A 16,464-nucleotide genomic window follows, 5' to 3' on the forward strand; every position below is an offset into this window, starting at 1 on the left:
TGTTATGTGATTTAATTTATACTAGGACTCTGATGATTACGGAAGTGAGAGCGAAGAGCTTGGTGATGAGTATTATGAAGAGTACGACCAATAAAGACGACGAGGATGCCGAAAATAACTCCTTTCATGTTCGTATGATGACCTGTACCTTTCCAAATTCCAGGTAAATTAATGTTTTACGGTTTACTACTTTACAGTTTACAGTTTTTTTGTTGTTGCGTTTTTGTCTAATGAATATTAATAAAATAATTGTGTCAGTCTTGTCTAACACATCTGCGCTACAATGATTTTTCCTCAACCCTTCATGGAATCGATGTAGGCTACATGTTTAATTTATTTTACTATTTCATTTTGTAAGTTTTATTTGTTTCGTAGTTACCTATTTTGTTCAACTTGGGACTGTGTAAGGGTTATAGTGGATATTTGATTTTAAGGAAGAAGAAGAAGATGATGATGGTAGCTCTTTTGATGCGTATATTTAGGCCTGACCTGCTTTCATATGTTTATACATTCATATTTCTCCCCGGTGTTACTTCCACTATCCTCAAAGAAATAGACCAAATCTCTATTGGTATCTTGTCCCTGCAAACCAGATGAAGGGGACAGAAGACTAGAAGGTATTTTTAAATACCTGGTCACATGGGCAGTTGATTATTAATTACTATGTTGTTATAAGATCTTTTTACAATGCTCACTCAAAGTCAGATTAATATTGACAGCCCGCATAATTGAATGATAAGGAGTTTAATCCGAGTACAAAAAAAAAAAAAAAAACAAAGAAGCCTCAGGCTGCTTGGCTGCGAGCACAAGAAGCCTTGGTGGTGTTGGTTAAGTTAGCTAGGCCACTATCTCGTGACGTGAGTGCCTAAGGCAGTCTGGCGCGGGGTTGGCGCTGCCGAAATTTCATTCTTTTGGAAAGAAGCACCAGAGGTACTCAAATCGAATATTTTGGTATTGTCTCTAAATCTTTGATTTTAACTTAACTTCAATTGTTTTCAATGTAAAAACAGGGTTATGACGACATGCCATACTGGTAAGCTTTTATCAGTTCATATTGTGGTTTACTTGAGCTACAACTATTTATTTATTTGCTACTTATTAGGTGAGATAAATTTTCCTGCTACTTCTCTCAAGAGGTTGCATGATGTGGTGGATGGTAATGGTTGAATATGGGCCTGGAGTGAAATTCATTACTCTTTAGTATGGATCAAAACATTCCGGGTTGTGTTGGGTTAACCCACAGATAATTTCGTGACTGTCGAATGAAAATATGAATTACGAATTTATAGTTCACTAGACATAATTAAGGAAACAACAATATTACGTTACAAAATAGTTTATACTTAGTTTGAAACTATGAATTTGTTAGTCAATTTGTGCTCATATACATGGCCGGGTTTTAGTGTATTGGTTTGCCAAAATTTGTTTGAGATTGTATTTTGGCACGGTGACTACTGATAACATTTACATTATGCATATGTGTATGCAGATTAAGGAGGCCAAGAACTTGGAACTGAAGACATGGTCACATGGGCAATGTTGCAATTAATTTAATATGTGTAAGACTTTTTGTAATTCTTACCGAATTATATCTCATTTTCAGACGTATTATTGATTTACCAGATATTCTTATTATTGATTCACCAGATAGTCTTATTTTGACTAGTATTTCGATGTATCGTAGGTGATAGTTCTATTTTATCATGTATAGTTACTTCTTTTTTTATTTTATTTTTTGTATTTTCTATGCATCTCTTTATGAAATTGATATTGAATATTTATGTAGGTCTTAATGGGAATGCAGAATGGATTGTGGTATTCCAGTTGGGGCTAAAAAGGTATGTTCTGTTAAGATATTTTTCTATCATATATGGTGTCAATAAGTTTCTTGGGCTATATCAACTCACCTAATACCAAGAAAATTATGTTGGTCGCTTAGTGTTTATAGTAGCACCTTGTAATGAACCTTTGATGTTAAAACTTCTTTTACACTTAAGATACGTGTGCTGAGACAATGGATTGGTAACACTATTTCTACACCCGAGCAGGCAACTACAAAGGTCCATAAGAGGCAATGGTTTGTCGACTTCGACCTTAAATGCATATTTTTATGATAAGCTGTATCACAAGTTTCCAAAACATGATTCCGATATGTTGTGTTTTATTGTCCTGAAACTGGTTTTAACTGACATCTTATAAACTGTTCTCATTTGATTTGTATTACTTTTGTTTAGATGTGCATTCGTTGGGGATCTCGTTTGCGTGTTTTCTGCTTGCATACAGAAGTTCACTCACTTATCATTGACTTTAAACTGTGAGTAGGTTATTAATTCACTTAAGTTTCTGAAAGTTTTATACTTTAGTGCATTATTCGAGTTTTGTATTGTTCGGTTTTGCAGGATGATGTGTCTAAGTAGGGTAGATAATATTTTGGCCCATTTATGACATGTCCTTCTATCTCCATTATCTCTTGAGTTACTAAAAACCCAATATTTGATGTGAAGATATTCTACGATTTATAATCTACATTATGCAGTTTTTTTTGTCGTGATTATATTTCTAATGAAAAGTGACGGTTCCAATATATGGGCCTGACTAAGAAATTTGTTTTATCTTTGGTTCATTGAGGCTTTATGCTGTTGATTTGGCTTTATTTTGTCTGATGTTGTAAATGTTGTGGGTTACATTGTGTTTGCCAATACATTCATTAAACTGACGGTTCTGGTAGGAGTATTTTGGGTTTCAATGTCGATTTCGAATAGAATAATCGACTTTTTGTTGTTGGGTTTCACACTGGATTTTCGAGTTGGGTTTTACACAGGATTTTCGATGTTGGTTTATTAATTTGACGGTTCCGATAAGAGTCTTGTGGGTTTCAGTGTTAATTTATAATAGAATAATCAGCTTTTGTTAGTTTTATTTGTTTCGTAGCAACCTATTTCGTTTAGCTTGGGGTTGTGAGGGTTATAATGGATGATGTATGATTTAAGGAAGAAGTCAGAGATACTCAAATCATATATATTGGTATTTTCTTCAAGTTTTTATTTTGTAACCTAAAGCCGATTGTTTTCAATGATTAACAGGGTTATGATGGCATGACATATGGGTATAGCTTTTGTTATTCTTACCCAACGCTTATTTTTATTTCTCATTTTCAGGCTCTCCCATTCTTGTAATACAGATTGATATTGATATTGACAGCCTAAAGATTGGGATGATGAGGAGGTAGTATTATATTTATATGGATATGGATGGATATGCAGTTTCTTGTAGCAACTTATTATTGATTCATCAGATAGTCTTATTTTGACTAGTATTTTGATGTCTCGTAGGAGATCGATCTATTTTATCTTGTATTGTTACTTATTTTTTTTCGTTTGTATTGTCTGCGAATCACTTTGTGAAATTGATATTGAATATTTATGTAGGTCTATCTGGAATGTGAATGCCTTGTTTGGCTTTCAGCTTTAGAAAATGTCAATTTTTAATGCTTTCGAGGATGGAACTAAAAAGGTATGTTCTGTTAACATATTTTTCTATCATATGTGGTGTCAATAAGTTTCTTGGGCAACATGCCTTCACTTAATACCAATAAAATTTTATTGGTTGTTTAGTGTTTATAGTAGCAACCAAATTAAGTTAATCAAACTATTATAATCACACAAATATATGTTAATATTTGAGACTTGGATATTGAAAGCAAGAAAGATAGGGTGCCCCCTTGATTTGTTTCATAACAAGAAGTCAGCTGTTGAAATGTTGGGGGTATTTGTGTTCCCAAACAGTTAAAGTATTTTATCATGTTGCCTTTTTTTTTTTTTTGTATAATTATTTAATGGTCATATGAATGTAAATCGCAACATATTTTGCTTCTCCTTGAATGTACACAAAGTGGTTGTTTATCTGGGCTTCATTTGTGCTCGTTTTGCTACTAGCTAGTTGATTTTGGGTATGTTACGTTCTCTCAGGTGTGGTTTATTTGGTTACCTTACATTCCTATTGATTTTTTACTTGGGCCGGATTTGTTTATATTTTTCTTTCCTGTTCCTTGCAGTTATGGGCACTTCCTTTTTTCTTTGTATGCATAGTTTCACGGGTAGTCTTCTTTTTTTTCAGTTCTCAGAATAACTCAACCCTTTCGGTTAGGTAATATATTTGAACGCTGCAAGTGTAGTTTTCTTTTTTTTGAACCTGTTTTAGTGTAGTTGATCGCATAACTTCGAATTTATGAACATAGGTGGCAAATTTGTTGTCAATGTGAGCGGAGTCTGCCTATAATTGTATCGAGGCCGATAGATCATAGGTAAAAAGAATGTTCAATTAGAAGAATGGTGTGGTCAAATGATGTGAATCAGACATGATGCAATTATTATGTTTAGTATTATATTATATGTCTTAAGCATATCCACAACTTTTTTATAAAGTTTTATCAATTGTATTGAACGAGATATCAAATTTGAATTACAGGATTTTATGTTTTCTGGTTTGGGCTGACGGCAGTGTGCGTAATTTCCATTCAGTATCTTACACAAATTGGTAGGAAGGAGTTGGCGAAGCTGGTTGCATAACGGTTGAATCTGGGCTTGTACTTAAATGGCTCGACTCACTCTTTAGTATGGGTCAAAACAGTCCACACTGAGATTAATTGGGTTGGGCGGTATTTATGTATTATCACACAATTTACCGGCTAATCATATCATACTTCTCGTACTAGGTAATTGTAATGGTTTTTTTGTGATGGCCACCCTTATTTTATTTTCTCATTTTGAATATAAGTCCCATTCTTATGATTCAGTTTGATATTGACAGCTCGAAGATTGGGATGGCAAGGAGTTTGTTTCCGACGTTGAATACATGAAACCAGGTACTAAAAGCGCGTATTCTTTCTAAAATTCAATTGGGTACTTATTTTTGATTGTTTGATCACTTGCAAACATATTCTACACTTGTCTGCGTATTTAGTTCCGGTTAGCAACTATATAATTTTCCTTTATCAAGCTTTGAGCTTCATAGCAACTATATTCCTTTATCGAAGTTCTGTGGATTTTGAACATTTAATGAGAAGATTAAATGTTGAAGAAGGTAGTTGTAATTTCTTTTGTACCTATTGATAGGATATTAGGACCCAAACAACGCAAGTGATTCTTCAAGATCACTCACCCACTTAATGAACGAAAGAATATAAATGCGAAAAAGTAAATCGACACAAGATATAACGTGGTTATATGCAATCGTTGTGATTGCTTTAGTCCACGGACCAACTAGAGATCGTTTATTTACTGAATATTTGAGAGTGGTGTATTACAATGAGATACAATGAGCTCCATTTATAGGAGAAACAAGAACACTTAAGAAACTAGCAAGGAATCTTCATCATGACAAGTAATTATCATGTTTGCCAACTAACTAGCTTTACACCCTTGAATTAGCATGATCACAGCCTCAATTAAAGGTGTAAAGTATCCACTTTGCACCTAAAGCAAAAGGAGAATCAAACAAAATCGGATCTCACATGAAAAAAGGTTAGCAGCTAGCAAACGTGCGCGCCGTGCACACTTAAACGTGCGCGCCGTGCACACTCCCAAACTTCGAGCAAGCCTTCTGATCAAAACTTCTCTAGTGCGCGCAGGGAGCGCGCCGCGCACCATCACCGCGCACAATCAACTTGCTCTGTTTTTGATCTGTTTTTCTCTGTTTCACGCTTACCGAAATCTGCAAAATCCGTGCAAGTGTTGAAACATTTTTTTTTTCTCTCGTTTTGTATAAATGTCTCCATACTCTAACAAATCTCCCACTTGGAGACTTTGAACAAAACTCCAATCATATCAATGAATTAACCAAGAACATTAAACCACCTTCGATTACCGCCAAATACCATTTGGGACACGCACGCTCAACACATACTTCGGATGAGTAGACTTTCGATAAAAGGTCTTCAATACTACTTGTTAAACTTGTAACACCATTCACATCTCTAGTTGGGGTCTTCTCTCATCAATTCATGAGATGACCAATTGAGGTAATGCAAAACCTCAATTTCTCCGTTGTAACCACCTTAGTAAACATATCGGCAGGATTCTTCGTACCAAGGATTTTCTCCAAGAATAAAGTGCCATCATTTATATGTTGTCGAATAAAATGATACCTTATCTTGATGTGTTTCGTTCGACTATGAAACACCGGATTCTTCCCAAGATGAACCGCACTTTGATTATCACAATACAAGACGCAATAGTCTTGTCTTTTACCCAACTCGCCTAAGAAGTTCTTCAACCACACTAGCTCTTTAGAAGCTTCCGCAATAGCCATGTATTCGGCTTCGGTGGTTGACAAAGCAACACTCTTTTGCAATCGAGATAACCAACTAATCGCCGTCTTCCCCATTGTGAAAACATAACCCGTAGTGCTTTTCCCCGAATCATCACATCCACCCAAATTAGCATCCGCATAACCTCTAAGTATGAGATTGTTTTTCTCGTTTTGTATAAATGTCTCCATACTCTAACACCTATATGTGTTTCATATTTCACTGTGATATTTACATTTGTGATATTGTTTGTAACTTATTAAATTGGAGTAGGATATATGATGTACCTTAATTGTGAGGCTCGATGTGAAGCAGAAACTTAGGGAGCTTAGAACTCATGACCTACACTAACGTTGAAATAATCCCGAAAAGAACAATATTATGGTCAGTTGTGCAGACTACAAACAGCAAATGAGAACCTTATCACTCTGCGAAACAAGGCCATGACAGAGCGGTAGGTTTTCATAAAAGTATAAGGTATATATCTGTCTATCTTAACTTTAATGTCATGCATATGGTTTTATGGAGTTGCAGGAGGCTTAACAACTTTGCTAGTGACGAAGAATGTCCATGTTGTCATTTGGACCGTATATAAATATATTTGAAAATTTCTGTTCATTATCATTTGGACCGTGTTTATCATACTGTATCATTCTTGACAGACTATGCTGAACTTGAAACTCGTCCATCTTTTAAAGTTATGACCAAAATGTAATTACACACATTTTGAACTTTTTATCAAGACACGTCTAACAAACACCCCTCTATTACTCTCCTTATAATTAAGTTCCATTCCTTTAAGCTCAAGTCCAAATCAAACATGACCTATCATGTTTGATTAAAGTATCATTACTTCCGTACATTTTAGATACATAAGAATTTTGCAATTTTCTATTTTATTTTACTTCAAGTGTAGTAACTTAAGAAATTGTCAGCATGCCTAAAAGGGCTGTGCTGGGTTTTACCCCGATATAAGTTGCTTTGTTAATACAGATCTGAGGACTGAGCCCACCCGCACCAGGCCTTACTTTTGATGGATAGGACGTAGAAGTGTGGGCCAGGGCTTTTTCGAGCTTGTGGGCTTGTTAATTAGTTGGTTTGCTTTCATATGTTAAGAATTTTAAGTATTAACTACATCAGTGTAAAATTAATATGTTCTGCCAATTGGATGAAAGGCCCATCTTCTTTTTGAGAATTATTTGTCTCATTAAGAAAAAAAGTTTCAGTTTATTAATATTTTTCTCCAAATTGTTTGCAGTAGCTTATTGCACCTCCACTTACTGTTATTTTATATATGATATAAAATAACCTCCACTCATGGGGCCGAGTTTGACATGTTTCGTGTTCATTGCATCTTCTTATAACAAGCAGTTGTATAGTCAGTAGTTTATATTTTTTAATGCTTGTTTCTTCTTAAAGAATTGTGTTTTATTTCAAGTTATTTGTGTCCTCGTCACCTTCTTCTTCAAGAACTACTAGTGGATCAGGTGGCTGTTAGTGGAGGTTATTTTGTATTAAACGCTGCCAATGGGAAGGATCTCAAAAACACGTGCTTGAATGGACGGATCACTTTGTATTGAAACGCTAACTCTTAATTCGACGCATAAATCTTCACACCACCGTAAATTTGGTTGCTACTGAAGGCTAGTTTCTGAATAAGTACTATTTACAATTTGCATTTTAAGATGATGTAATAAGTTGGCTGTAGCAAGACTTCAGTTAAATTTATTATGACTTTTTCAAATTAAACTATTATTTATCGAAAAAGACAATGGTGATCTCATTATTGTACTCATCTTCTTCCGATGATGGAGCTAAAAGTAAACATTGTTTACTTGCAGACATCACAAAAATAATGGCCATTAGGTTCAAATCACAACTATAATGGCAAGGCCACTCTAGTTGCTCATCCAATAAACACACCTTCTATAAGTTTACATAAACCTTATAAATACCCACATTTCGTTATTTATGTCAACAAATTAAAACGACATCTTCCTCAAAAATATCGCTTTTAATTTGAACCACAATGCATCAAAAGACCATTGTTATCCTTCTATTCACTTCCCTTTCAATTATGTTAGCTAATGGCCAACTTGATTACTATTATTATTCATCGTGTCCTAATTTGCCTATGATTGTAAAATATGGTGTTTGGGCAGCTATGAAGAACGACACAAGGATAGCTGCATCTCTTCTTCGTCTTCATTTCCATGATTGTTTTGTTAATGTAATAATTTTTCATGATCGTTAATCATGGTGATTTAAGTTTAGATTAGTCTAATTAATCAAGTATGGAGTACTATTTAAGATTGTTTTCTGTTTGGTTTTCAGGGTTGCGACGGTTCTGTGCTTCTGGATGATACTAAAACTTTCACAGGGGAAAAGAATGCGGGCCCAAACCGTAATTCAGTTCGTGGGTTCGAAGTCATTGATAATATAAAAGCCGATGTTGAAAGGGCTTGTCCCTTGACTGTTTCATGTGTTGATATATTGACTCTTGCAGCTAGAGAAGCTGTTGTTCTGGTACTAAAATTTGTAACTTTTGTAAAAATAGTTGGTCAGTCCACAATATGTCAAAATCCTTGTGAAACAACACGTCATTAGCCGGTGCACATTGTCTTTACACAATTTATATGTTTAAAAAGTTTATTTAGACGTGACAAATTGGGCTACTTTTGACCCTTTTGACCCGTTTCATCATTAGCAGTATGCCAATATGTATTTAATATCAGGTCGACTATTTAGGGATAACGATCAACGGGCTAGTTTATAAGTATATGTGTTATAAATTTATAATACACACATGTAATATTCATCTTTGTGCAGTCAGGAGGGCCAAACTGGCCCGTTGCACTAGGCCGGCGAGACGGGCTGACAGCAAACATGAAAGCCGCAAACACTAACCTGCCATCACCCTTTGAGCCCCTTGCAAACATAACAGCTAAGTTTGCAGCAGTAGGTCTTGATTCGAGGGATGTCGTGGTTCTGTCAGGTACGAGCCATTTCAAGTTTTTTAAAACATATACTCTCTTTTTGCACCACTTATCATGTGTGGTATTCATGCCTCATAGGTGCACATACTATCGGGTTGGCTCAATGTTTCACGTTCAAAAACCGGCTATTTGACTTTAAAGGGACCGGTCAACCTGACCCGGATCTTGACTCATCTCTAGCCACAAGCTTAAAAACATCGTGTCCTAACGTTGATAAATCAAACACAAATCTTAATTCACTTGATATGGTGACTACATACAAGTTTGATAATGCATATTATAAGAACTTGGTGAACAATGCTGGATTGCTTGAATCCGATCAAGCCTTAATGGGTGACCCGCAGACTGCTTCAATGGTGAACGATTATAGCATGTACCCGTATCTATTTTATAGGGATTTTGCTACGTCAATGGTGAAACTTGGTAACATTGGGGTAATTACAGGGCAAAATGGTCAAGTTAGGAAGAAGTGTGGTGAGGTGAATCATTAAGTTAAATGGTTATGAATTGTGATACTGTTAATTAGATGAAATAATGGTTCGACTTTGACTCTTTGTTGTTTGTAATTTTTATCACTTTTATGTTAATCAATGAATGATTGTAGTTTTTGGAGACAGATATCGTTTATCAATTACCAAAATCTTAATAGAGTATGTTTATGACTCTATTTAAGAGTTTATATTTAAGACTTTATAGGAGCGGAAAAAATAGAGCTTATAGTTTTAAATACCTTGTGGTTTTTTAAGCTTTATTTGATAAGAAAAAAAGTAGAGTTTATAGTAATTTGTAGAGCTTTAAAAAATAAGTTCTTAACAAGTAACTTATGGATAAAAGTATAGCTTATGATATGTACAATTACTAAAAAGTCCTTCATTAGTATTTTACTACGTACATATTATTATTAATGTCCTCTTAAATCAATTTCAGTAATAAGCTCTAGCTATTTTACCAAACACACTTATGAAAAAAGTAAGCTTCAGCTTCAAAAATAAGCTCAAACTTCAAGCTCTACTTAGTTTCATCAAAACACACTTCTGAAATCATAATCCATCCTGATTTTCAAACACATTTAGACCCAATATAACAGTTATGTTAATTAGTACTGTATAAGTTTGTGGCGCATTGTTAACCTGATACATGTATTTTGTTTGTTGGTGGCGTGAGGAGGGTATAGAGAGTTTGACTTTTGTGTTGGGATTTTGAAAGGAATAGACTGAAAAAGTATAAACATACAATGTAGAAGGCGACAAAGTAAACTTTGGTTGAAAAAATGACCCAAAAGAAAAGTACAAATTTGAAAAACCGAAAAAAGTTGATTGATCAAGGAACAACAGGTAGTCAAGGGGGGCATCTGGTCATGTAGTATAAAGTTAAGGGGTGTAAAGTATAATTAGATATTGCATTGAGGTACCGTACTCGGTACTACTAGTAGAATACACAAGCCAAGGTACATATTCACTTTGTCTTTCATTCATCTCTTTATACACAAAGATTCTCTTGCAAGTGCTTCACAACTCCAGCTGTTATTTAAATGGTAAGTAAGGAAGATGTGGGTGTTCTCTCGTCACAACCTTCTCTTTTTCAACCATTTTTGACAATAGTTAGGATGATTGCAGAGTTACTTTACACTAAATTGTGTATAAACAAATTAATTGGTGGGTCCTATGTTGTTAGTGCCAACTATTTGGTTATTTCTTGCAATACATGTCTTAACTATATATATTAAACGTTATTATACGCACATTTTGTTGGGAAATTACGGTCTTACTAATTCCCACCACCCAGCCAAACAATAATAGTAAAGAAATAAGAACAATACACAACACAAGATTTAACGTGGAAACTCCAAAACAGGAGAAAAACCACCGGCTCCCAAAGAGAGAAATACACTATATCACAAATTGTTACAATGATATAGACGACTCTCTTAAGCCAACTACACTCTCCAAAATATTTAACTAATACAACTCTCAAACAAGAGTAAGAAAGAAAGAAATAATCAAATACTTAAAGTGTATTGATTGGTGCGATTTGGAATGAAGACTTAGCCCCTCTTATATAACCAAGTCACTCACCCCTCACATCTTCCTCCCACCAATGTGGGATAAACATATCTTCTACTAGTCAAAATAAACCAACAAATCTCCACCTTTTGGATAGAAGAAGATAACCATGCTTCCACATTGCAAGGATAACCGATGTAGACGCTTCCTCGACTACAACTTCAAGATCCTCATCTTCATGCCGTTGACATTATCTCCCAAGAGACAAAACTTGCATCTTCATCGAACATTGTCTAAACCGACAATCATTGTCATCACAGACAATCATAACTCTTAACAAGAATTATCATACTCCACCATTAAGAGTATAGCACTTAGAATATCACATTCCAAGCATTTCACCTCGGCACATGTTGTTGAACAACCAGCTGAAACTTTATGGTGCAACTTCCTTGTTTGGCTTTCCCGAAAGTCCCATCAGCTACAACATCAGTTTCCACCACACAGCCTGCATCAACGCCAAACCAATGCCCATGTGTAATTGTGGAACCGCTAACGAACATTCCTTTCCACGGTGGCGCGGACACACCGTGAGGATGACGTGACTTCAGAGGAATTCGTCACTCTCCGTAACAACGGAGACAATGTTAGCGTCTTTGGAGACATTTGCCGGATTAGCTCCACCGGGACAATTAACCCTTACATGTCCAGTCTTCCCGCACTTCCAGCATGTCAGATTCTTTCTAGAGTTTCTCTTCTGCCTATTCGAACACAGCACTATCGTATCTCCTGATGACGAGATCCCGTTACCTTCCAGTCTTTTCTCCTCGGATAGGAGCTTGCTAGTAACGTCTTCAAACTTCAGAGTTTTCTTCCCATACATCAAAATAGGTTTCATGTGTTCATAAGACGATGATAAAGATAATATCAACCTCAAAGCTTTATCTTCATCATCCGTTTTAACTCCAATAGCCTCCAGTTCTGAAACAATACCGTTAAGAATACTTAGATGATCTGAAATCTTTGAACCCCCATCCATACGCAGAGTATGAAATTGTTCTTTAAGACACAACCGATTTGAGATGCCCTTGCCCTGGTACAACTGCTCTAGTTTAACCCAAAGCTCCTTTGCCGTTGATAACCCGTGCACATTTGCAAGCACGTTCTTTGCAAGACACAAACGAATCGCACTTGCTGCCCTCAAATCCATATCATCTCATTCTTCTTCATCGAACTTACTGCTAGAATCACTGCCAGGATCAAGGGTGGGTTTACCCTTCAAAGCCTTGTGTAAACCGGACTGAATCAACACATCCTTGACTTGAACCTGCCATAAGCCAAAATTGATCATCCCATCAAATTTCTCTACATCAAACCTCATTGGACTGAACTTCGACATCGTATCCGTATCCTATAAACAACACTTTCTCTGATTTTGCTCACGTTTCGAATAGCCAAAAGATGTAGCAGGTAGCCAGGACCCTTTAAATCGGAAATCCACAACTCGCCGCTAACAAATCCAACTATTACTACGAATCAGAAAAAATATTGTCTAACCAGATACTCTATACGATCAATAGAACTCGTTTCTGATGTAGACGATCCACTCCCGTGGCAACCACAGAGCATACTCCGACTCCTATAACCGAGACCCCCGTCAAACCTGACGCTCTGATACCAGTTGTTGGGAAATTACGGTCTCACTAATTCCCACCACCCAGCCCAACAATAATAGTAAAGAAATAAGAACAATACACAACACAAGATTTAACGTGGAAACTCCAAAACAGGAGAAAAACCACCGGCCCCCAAAGAGAGAAATACACTATATCACAAATTGTTACAATGATATAGACGACTCTCTTAAGCCAACTACACTCTCCAAAATATTTAACTAATACAACTCTCAAACAAGAGTAAGAAAGAAAGAAATAATCAAATACTTAAAGTGTATTGATTGGTGCGATTTGGAATGAAGACTTAGCCCCTCTTATATAACCAAGTCACTCACCCTTCACATCTTCCTCCCACCAATGTGGGATAAACATATCTTCTACTAGTCAAAATAAACCAACACATTTATGATTAGTAGATAACTACGGAGTATATGATTATTTTACACGTATTGAACTTAATGGAATGGAAAAAAAAAAAAAAACAATAACTTGATTCAACCGTTATTATATATAATATTATCTTAGTAGTTTACAAATACAATAAACATACTGACGATCGGTACAAAAATATATGTTTGTCATTTTTGTAGTGTACCTAACGAAAAAACTCTTCACCATTAGAAGCCTCCATATGGCAAGCGGTAATATGGGTATCGTTTTACCTTATATGGAAAAACCGAAATGATCACGTCTTCGGAAACAACCCCGTGAGTCCACCAAAAATTCTCTCCGATATACAATCAAAAAGTTATGAGTGGATCACTTCCCGCAGCAAGAAATTATCCTTAGATTGGTTGCATTGGCTAACCGATCCGATAGCTTCCATTCGTAAGGCATTAACAAAAGAGGGTATCGGCTAATGTGTAGGTTTTTTTGCTCTCTCCTCTCTGATCTCTGCGTCTAAGGAACTAAGTGGGGGGGATCGATTGGCTTTGTAGCCGTCTCATCGGCACTGCTTGATCGCATCTCTCCCGGCTTGTCTTTTCAAGTTGTTTCCTAAACGTGGTTATCATTGAGTAAGTGAGTAATTTCCTACATCATACTTCTCCTTCGTGCAACTCTTTCGACCAGGTATCTTCTTCATTTATCCTTTTGTTGTATAGAATTTAGTCATGACCTATATATTATATTCCTCTCAGATCCCTCGAGTCGCCTAAAAGGCTATCTGTATGTTTCCGGTTGTACATTGTTTATATTGGTTATAATATATTTTTCTGTTAGCTTTTCAAAAAAAAAAAAAAAACAAAAAAACCAAAAAAAACCTAACGAAAAAACAATGCTGCCTAGTACAATTTAACCGTTACAACATAAGTCTCACGTTGTTGGCGCATGAAAATGGGAAAAATAGCTTTATTTTTACGAAAGTTAAAACGAATAGGACGGAAATTAAAATAAAAAGTTGAGGAAAGAAATTCTAAAACTAAAAAATGAAGAGTGATAAAATAAGAAGAAAAAAAAAAAGAGTGATAAAATAAGAAGAAAAAAAAAAAAAAAAAAAAAAAAAAGAAAAACTAACAGGAGTCTAACCCCGACAATAGTCTTTTACTTTTGTTACTACATTAAATACTACAGTACTTACTAATAAATCTAACTTTTTTTATTAAAAAAAAAAAAAAAAAAAAGGTCCATTTACACCTACTGGTTGTAGGTTGACTTACGCCTCACAACAACAACGTTCTTATTTTTATATTATTTTTTTGAAAGGCCAACAAAAATTTTATTTAATGAAGAATTACCGTGTACATCAAAATTATTCTATCAATCTACACCTAATAAAAGAAGCATGCTAGAACAAACAGAATCAACGCATTGGATGAAGTCAAGACTTAGGAATGAGAAATAGCCGCAGTGTTAGACTTTTCAACGACAAAGAGGCTAAACCCCAACCCATTTTAGACCTCAACCAAGCACTAGATCTGAGTGACCCTCAGCCATTAACCCGAAATTGGACTATACAAAAATAGTGTAAACAAAACATGAACGAATCATGAATAAATCAGTTTAACCAATACCAATCTGTCAGGTATGATCGAGTCTAGTGATAAAGGATCGGTAAGCCAACGGTACTATTCGATTGGTGTCTTTTTCACTCTATTGGTTATCCACTCGAAGCTTCTTAATTGAATTTCATTAACGATCATTGTGCCATTTTGTTTGCGCTTGCCAAAGGTGATGGCATTCCGATTGTTCCATATTAAATAGCCGGTTACCCATTCAACCATTTGCGAAAGTCTTTTGCCAAATGAGGATGAGAAATTGTGTCCGTTGCCAAGAAATAACTCCGCCACACTGAGATTGGATGGAAGGTTAATGTTCCACCATTTGTAGATTCTGGTCCATATGTCAAAAGCAACTTTGCAAAAATATAAGAGCATTATCTACATTTTCTAAGCCATCATCACATATAGGGCAACGAATCAAGCCTAAGTCTAAACCTCGTCTATCAAGTTCAGTACGGACCGGGAGACGTTTTCTCCTAGCTCTCCACACAAATAGACCAATTTTAAGAGGAACCCATTTATTTGTCAAGGTGGTGTATGGAGCAGCAGCATCTGGACAACCTGCAAGATCGAGGAGGAGTGCCATTCTTTTAACCAAAAATTTCCCGCTTGTATCGTGAGCCCAAGTCCACTTGTCCCTGCTATTATTACTACGTACAAAACTAGAAAGCTTGTTAAAGATTATCGAGGTCACCGATCAATCTACTGAAGATTTCACGGGACCACGACTAAAGGAAAATTAACCCATTGTTTGTCCAACGTACCCGATCATGGATGAGAGCATGTTTATTGGTATCGAGTCTATATAACCTATTGTATTTATTCATGAGTTTCGAGCAGTCAAGCCACACTTCTTCCCAAAACATAGTAGATTTTCCATCTGATATGTTTTTTAAAAGAATTTGCAAACTGCAAGTTATTAAAATTCAATTTATTACCCAACAAAATGATTGTAGACCATGTAGATGTTTTTCTATTCTAAAGGAATGCGATAGACGGAATGTAACCCGCCATCTATACCATAGATTCTTTTTATTACCCTAACCCAAAGTGAATTGTTTTCAATTTTAAAACGCCACCACCACTTTTCAAGAAGAGCATAGTTTTTTGATTTTAAAGACTCGGTATTTAAACCACCCTTTTCAAGTGGGAGAATGGTTGTTTCCCACTTAATCCATGACATATTATTGATATCTTCCGTCCCGCCCCAAAAAAACTTACGTCTTAAGCCTTCAAGGTTATTAATAACACATGAGGGATCTTTAAATAATGAGAACAAATATAAAGGTAAGCTACTTAGTACCGATTCTATGAGCGTTAACCTGCCACCATAAGATATAGTCTTTGCCTTCTAATCCGCAAGCCTTTTCCGAAATTTAACAAATACCGGTGACCAGTTTCATTGATCTCTTGTTGGCGCCGATTCGGACACCCAGATACGTAACAAGAAATGATCCAGCAATGCACCCTAACCACCCACCC

General features: G+C 35.8%; 2 protein-coding genes across 2 annotated transcripts; one reads left to right on the top strand and one right to left on the bottom strand.

Moving 5' to 3' along the window:
- Positions 1 to 8,336: 8,336 nt before the first annotated feature.
- Positions 8,337 to 9,794, top strand: LOC139886307 (peroxidase 10). Its single transcript, XM_071870072.1, has 4 exons — positions 8,337 to 8,537; positions 8,642 to 8,833; positions 9,137 to 9,302; positions 9,382 to 9,794. The coding sequence occupies exons 1-4, from the start codon at positions 8,337 to 8,339 to the stop codon at positions 9,792 to 9,794; spliced, it is 972 nt and encodes a 323-aa protein (XP_071726173.1).
- A 5,254-nt stretch (positions 9,795 to 15,048) lies between these two features.
- Positions 15,049 to 15,568, bottom strand: LOC139854854 (uncharacterized). Its single transcript, XM_071844132.1, has 2 exons — positions 15,418 to 15,568; positions 15,049 to 15,335 (listed from the first exon to the last, which is right to left on the bottom strand). The coding sequence occupies exons 1-2, from the start codon at positions 15,566 to 15,568 to the stop codon at positions 15,049 to 15,051; spliced, it is 438 nt and encodes a 145-aa protein (XP_071700233.1).
- Positions 15,569 to 16,464: the final 896 nt, after the last annotated feature.

Source organism: Rutidosis leptorrhynchoides, chromosome 1 (genome assembly GCF_046630445.1).
Source record: "Rutidosis leptorrhynchoides isolate AG116_Rl617_1_P2 chromosome 1, CSIRO_AGI_Rlap_v1, whole genome shotgun sequence".
Classification (NCBI taxonomy): Eukaryota; Viridiplantae; Streptophyta; class Magnoliopsida; order Asterales; family Asteraceae; genus Rutidosis; species Rutidosis leptorrhynchoides.

Bases quoted from the DNA above. Each gene is read 5' to 3' on its own strand.
- LOC139886307 (XM_071870072.1), top strand. From the start codon at position 8,337: ATGCATCAAAAGACCATTGTTATCCTTCTATTCACTTCCCTTTCAATT. The intron at 8,538-8,641 runs GTAATAATTTTT...TTTGGTTTTCAG, and splicing joins TCCATGATTGTTTTGTTAAT to GGTTGCGACGGTTCTGTGCT. The intron at 8,834-9,136 runs GTACTAAAATTT...ATCTTTGTGCAG, and splicing joins CTAGAGAAGCTGTTGTTCTG to TCAGGAGGGCCAAACTGGCC.
- LOC139854854 (XM_071844132.1), bottom strand. From the start codon at position 15,568: ATGGCACTCCTCCTCGATCTTGCAGGTTGTCCAGATGCTGCTGCTCCA. The intron at 15,336-15,417 runs GTTTAGACTTAG...ATTTTTGCAAAG, and splicing joins TACTGAACTTGATAGACGAG to TTGCTTTTGACATATGGACC.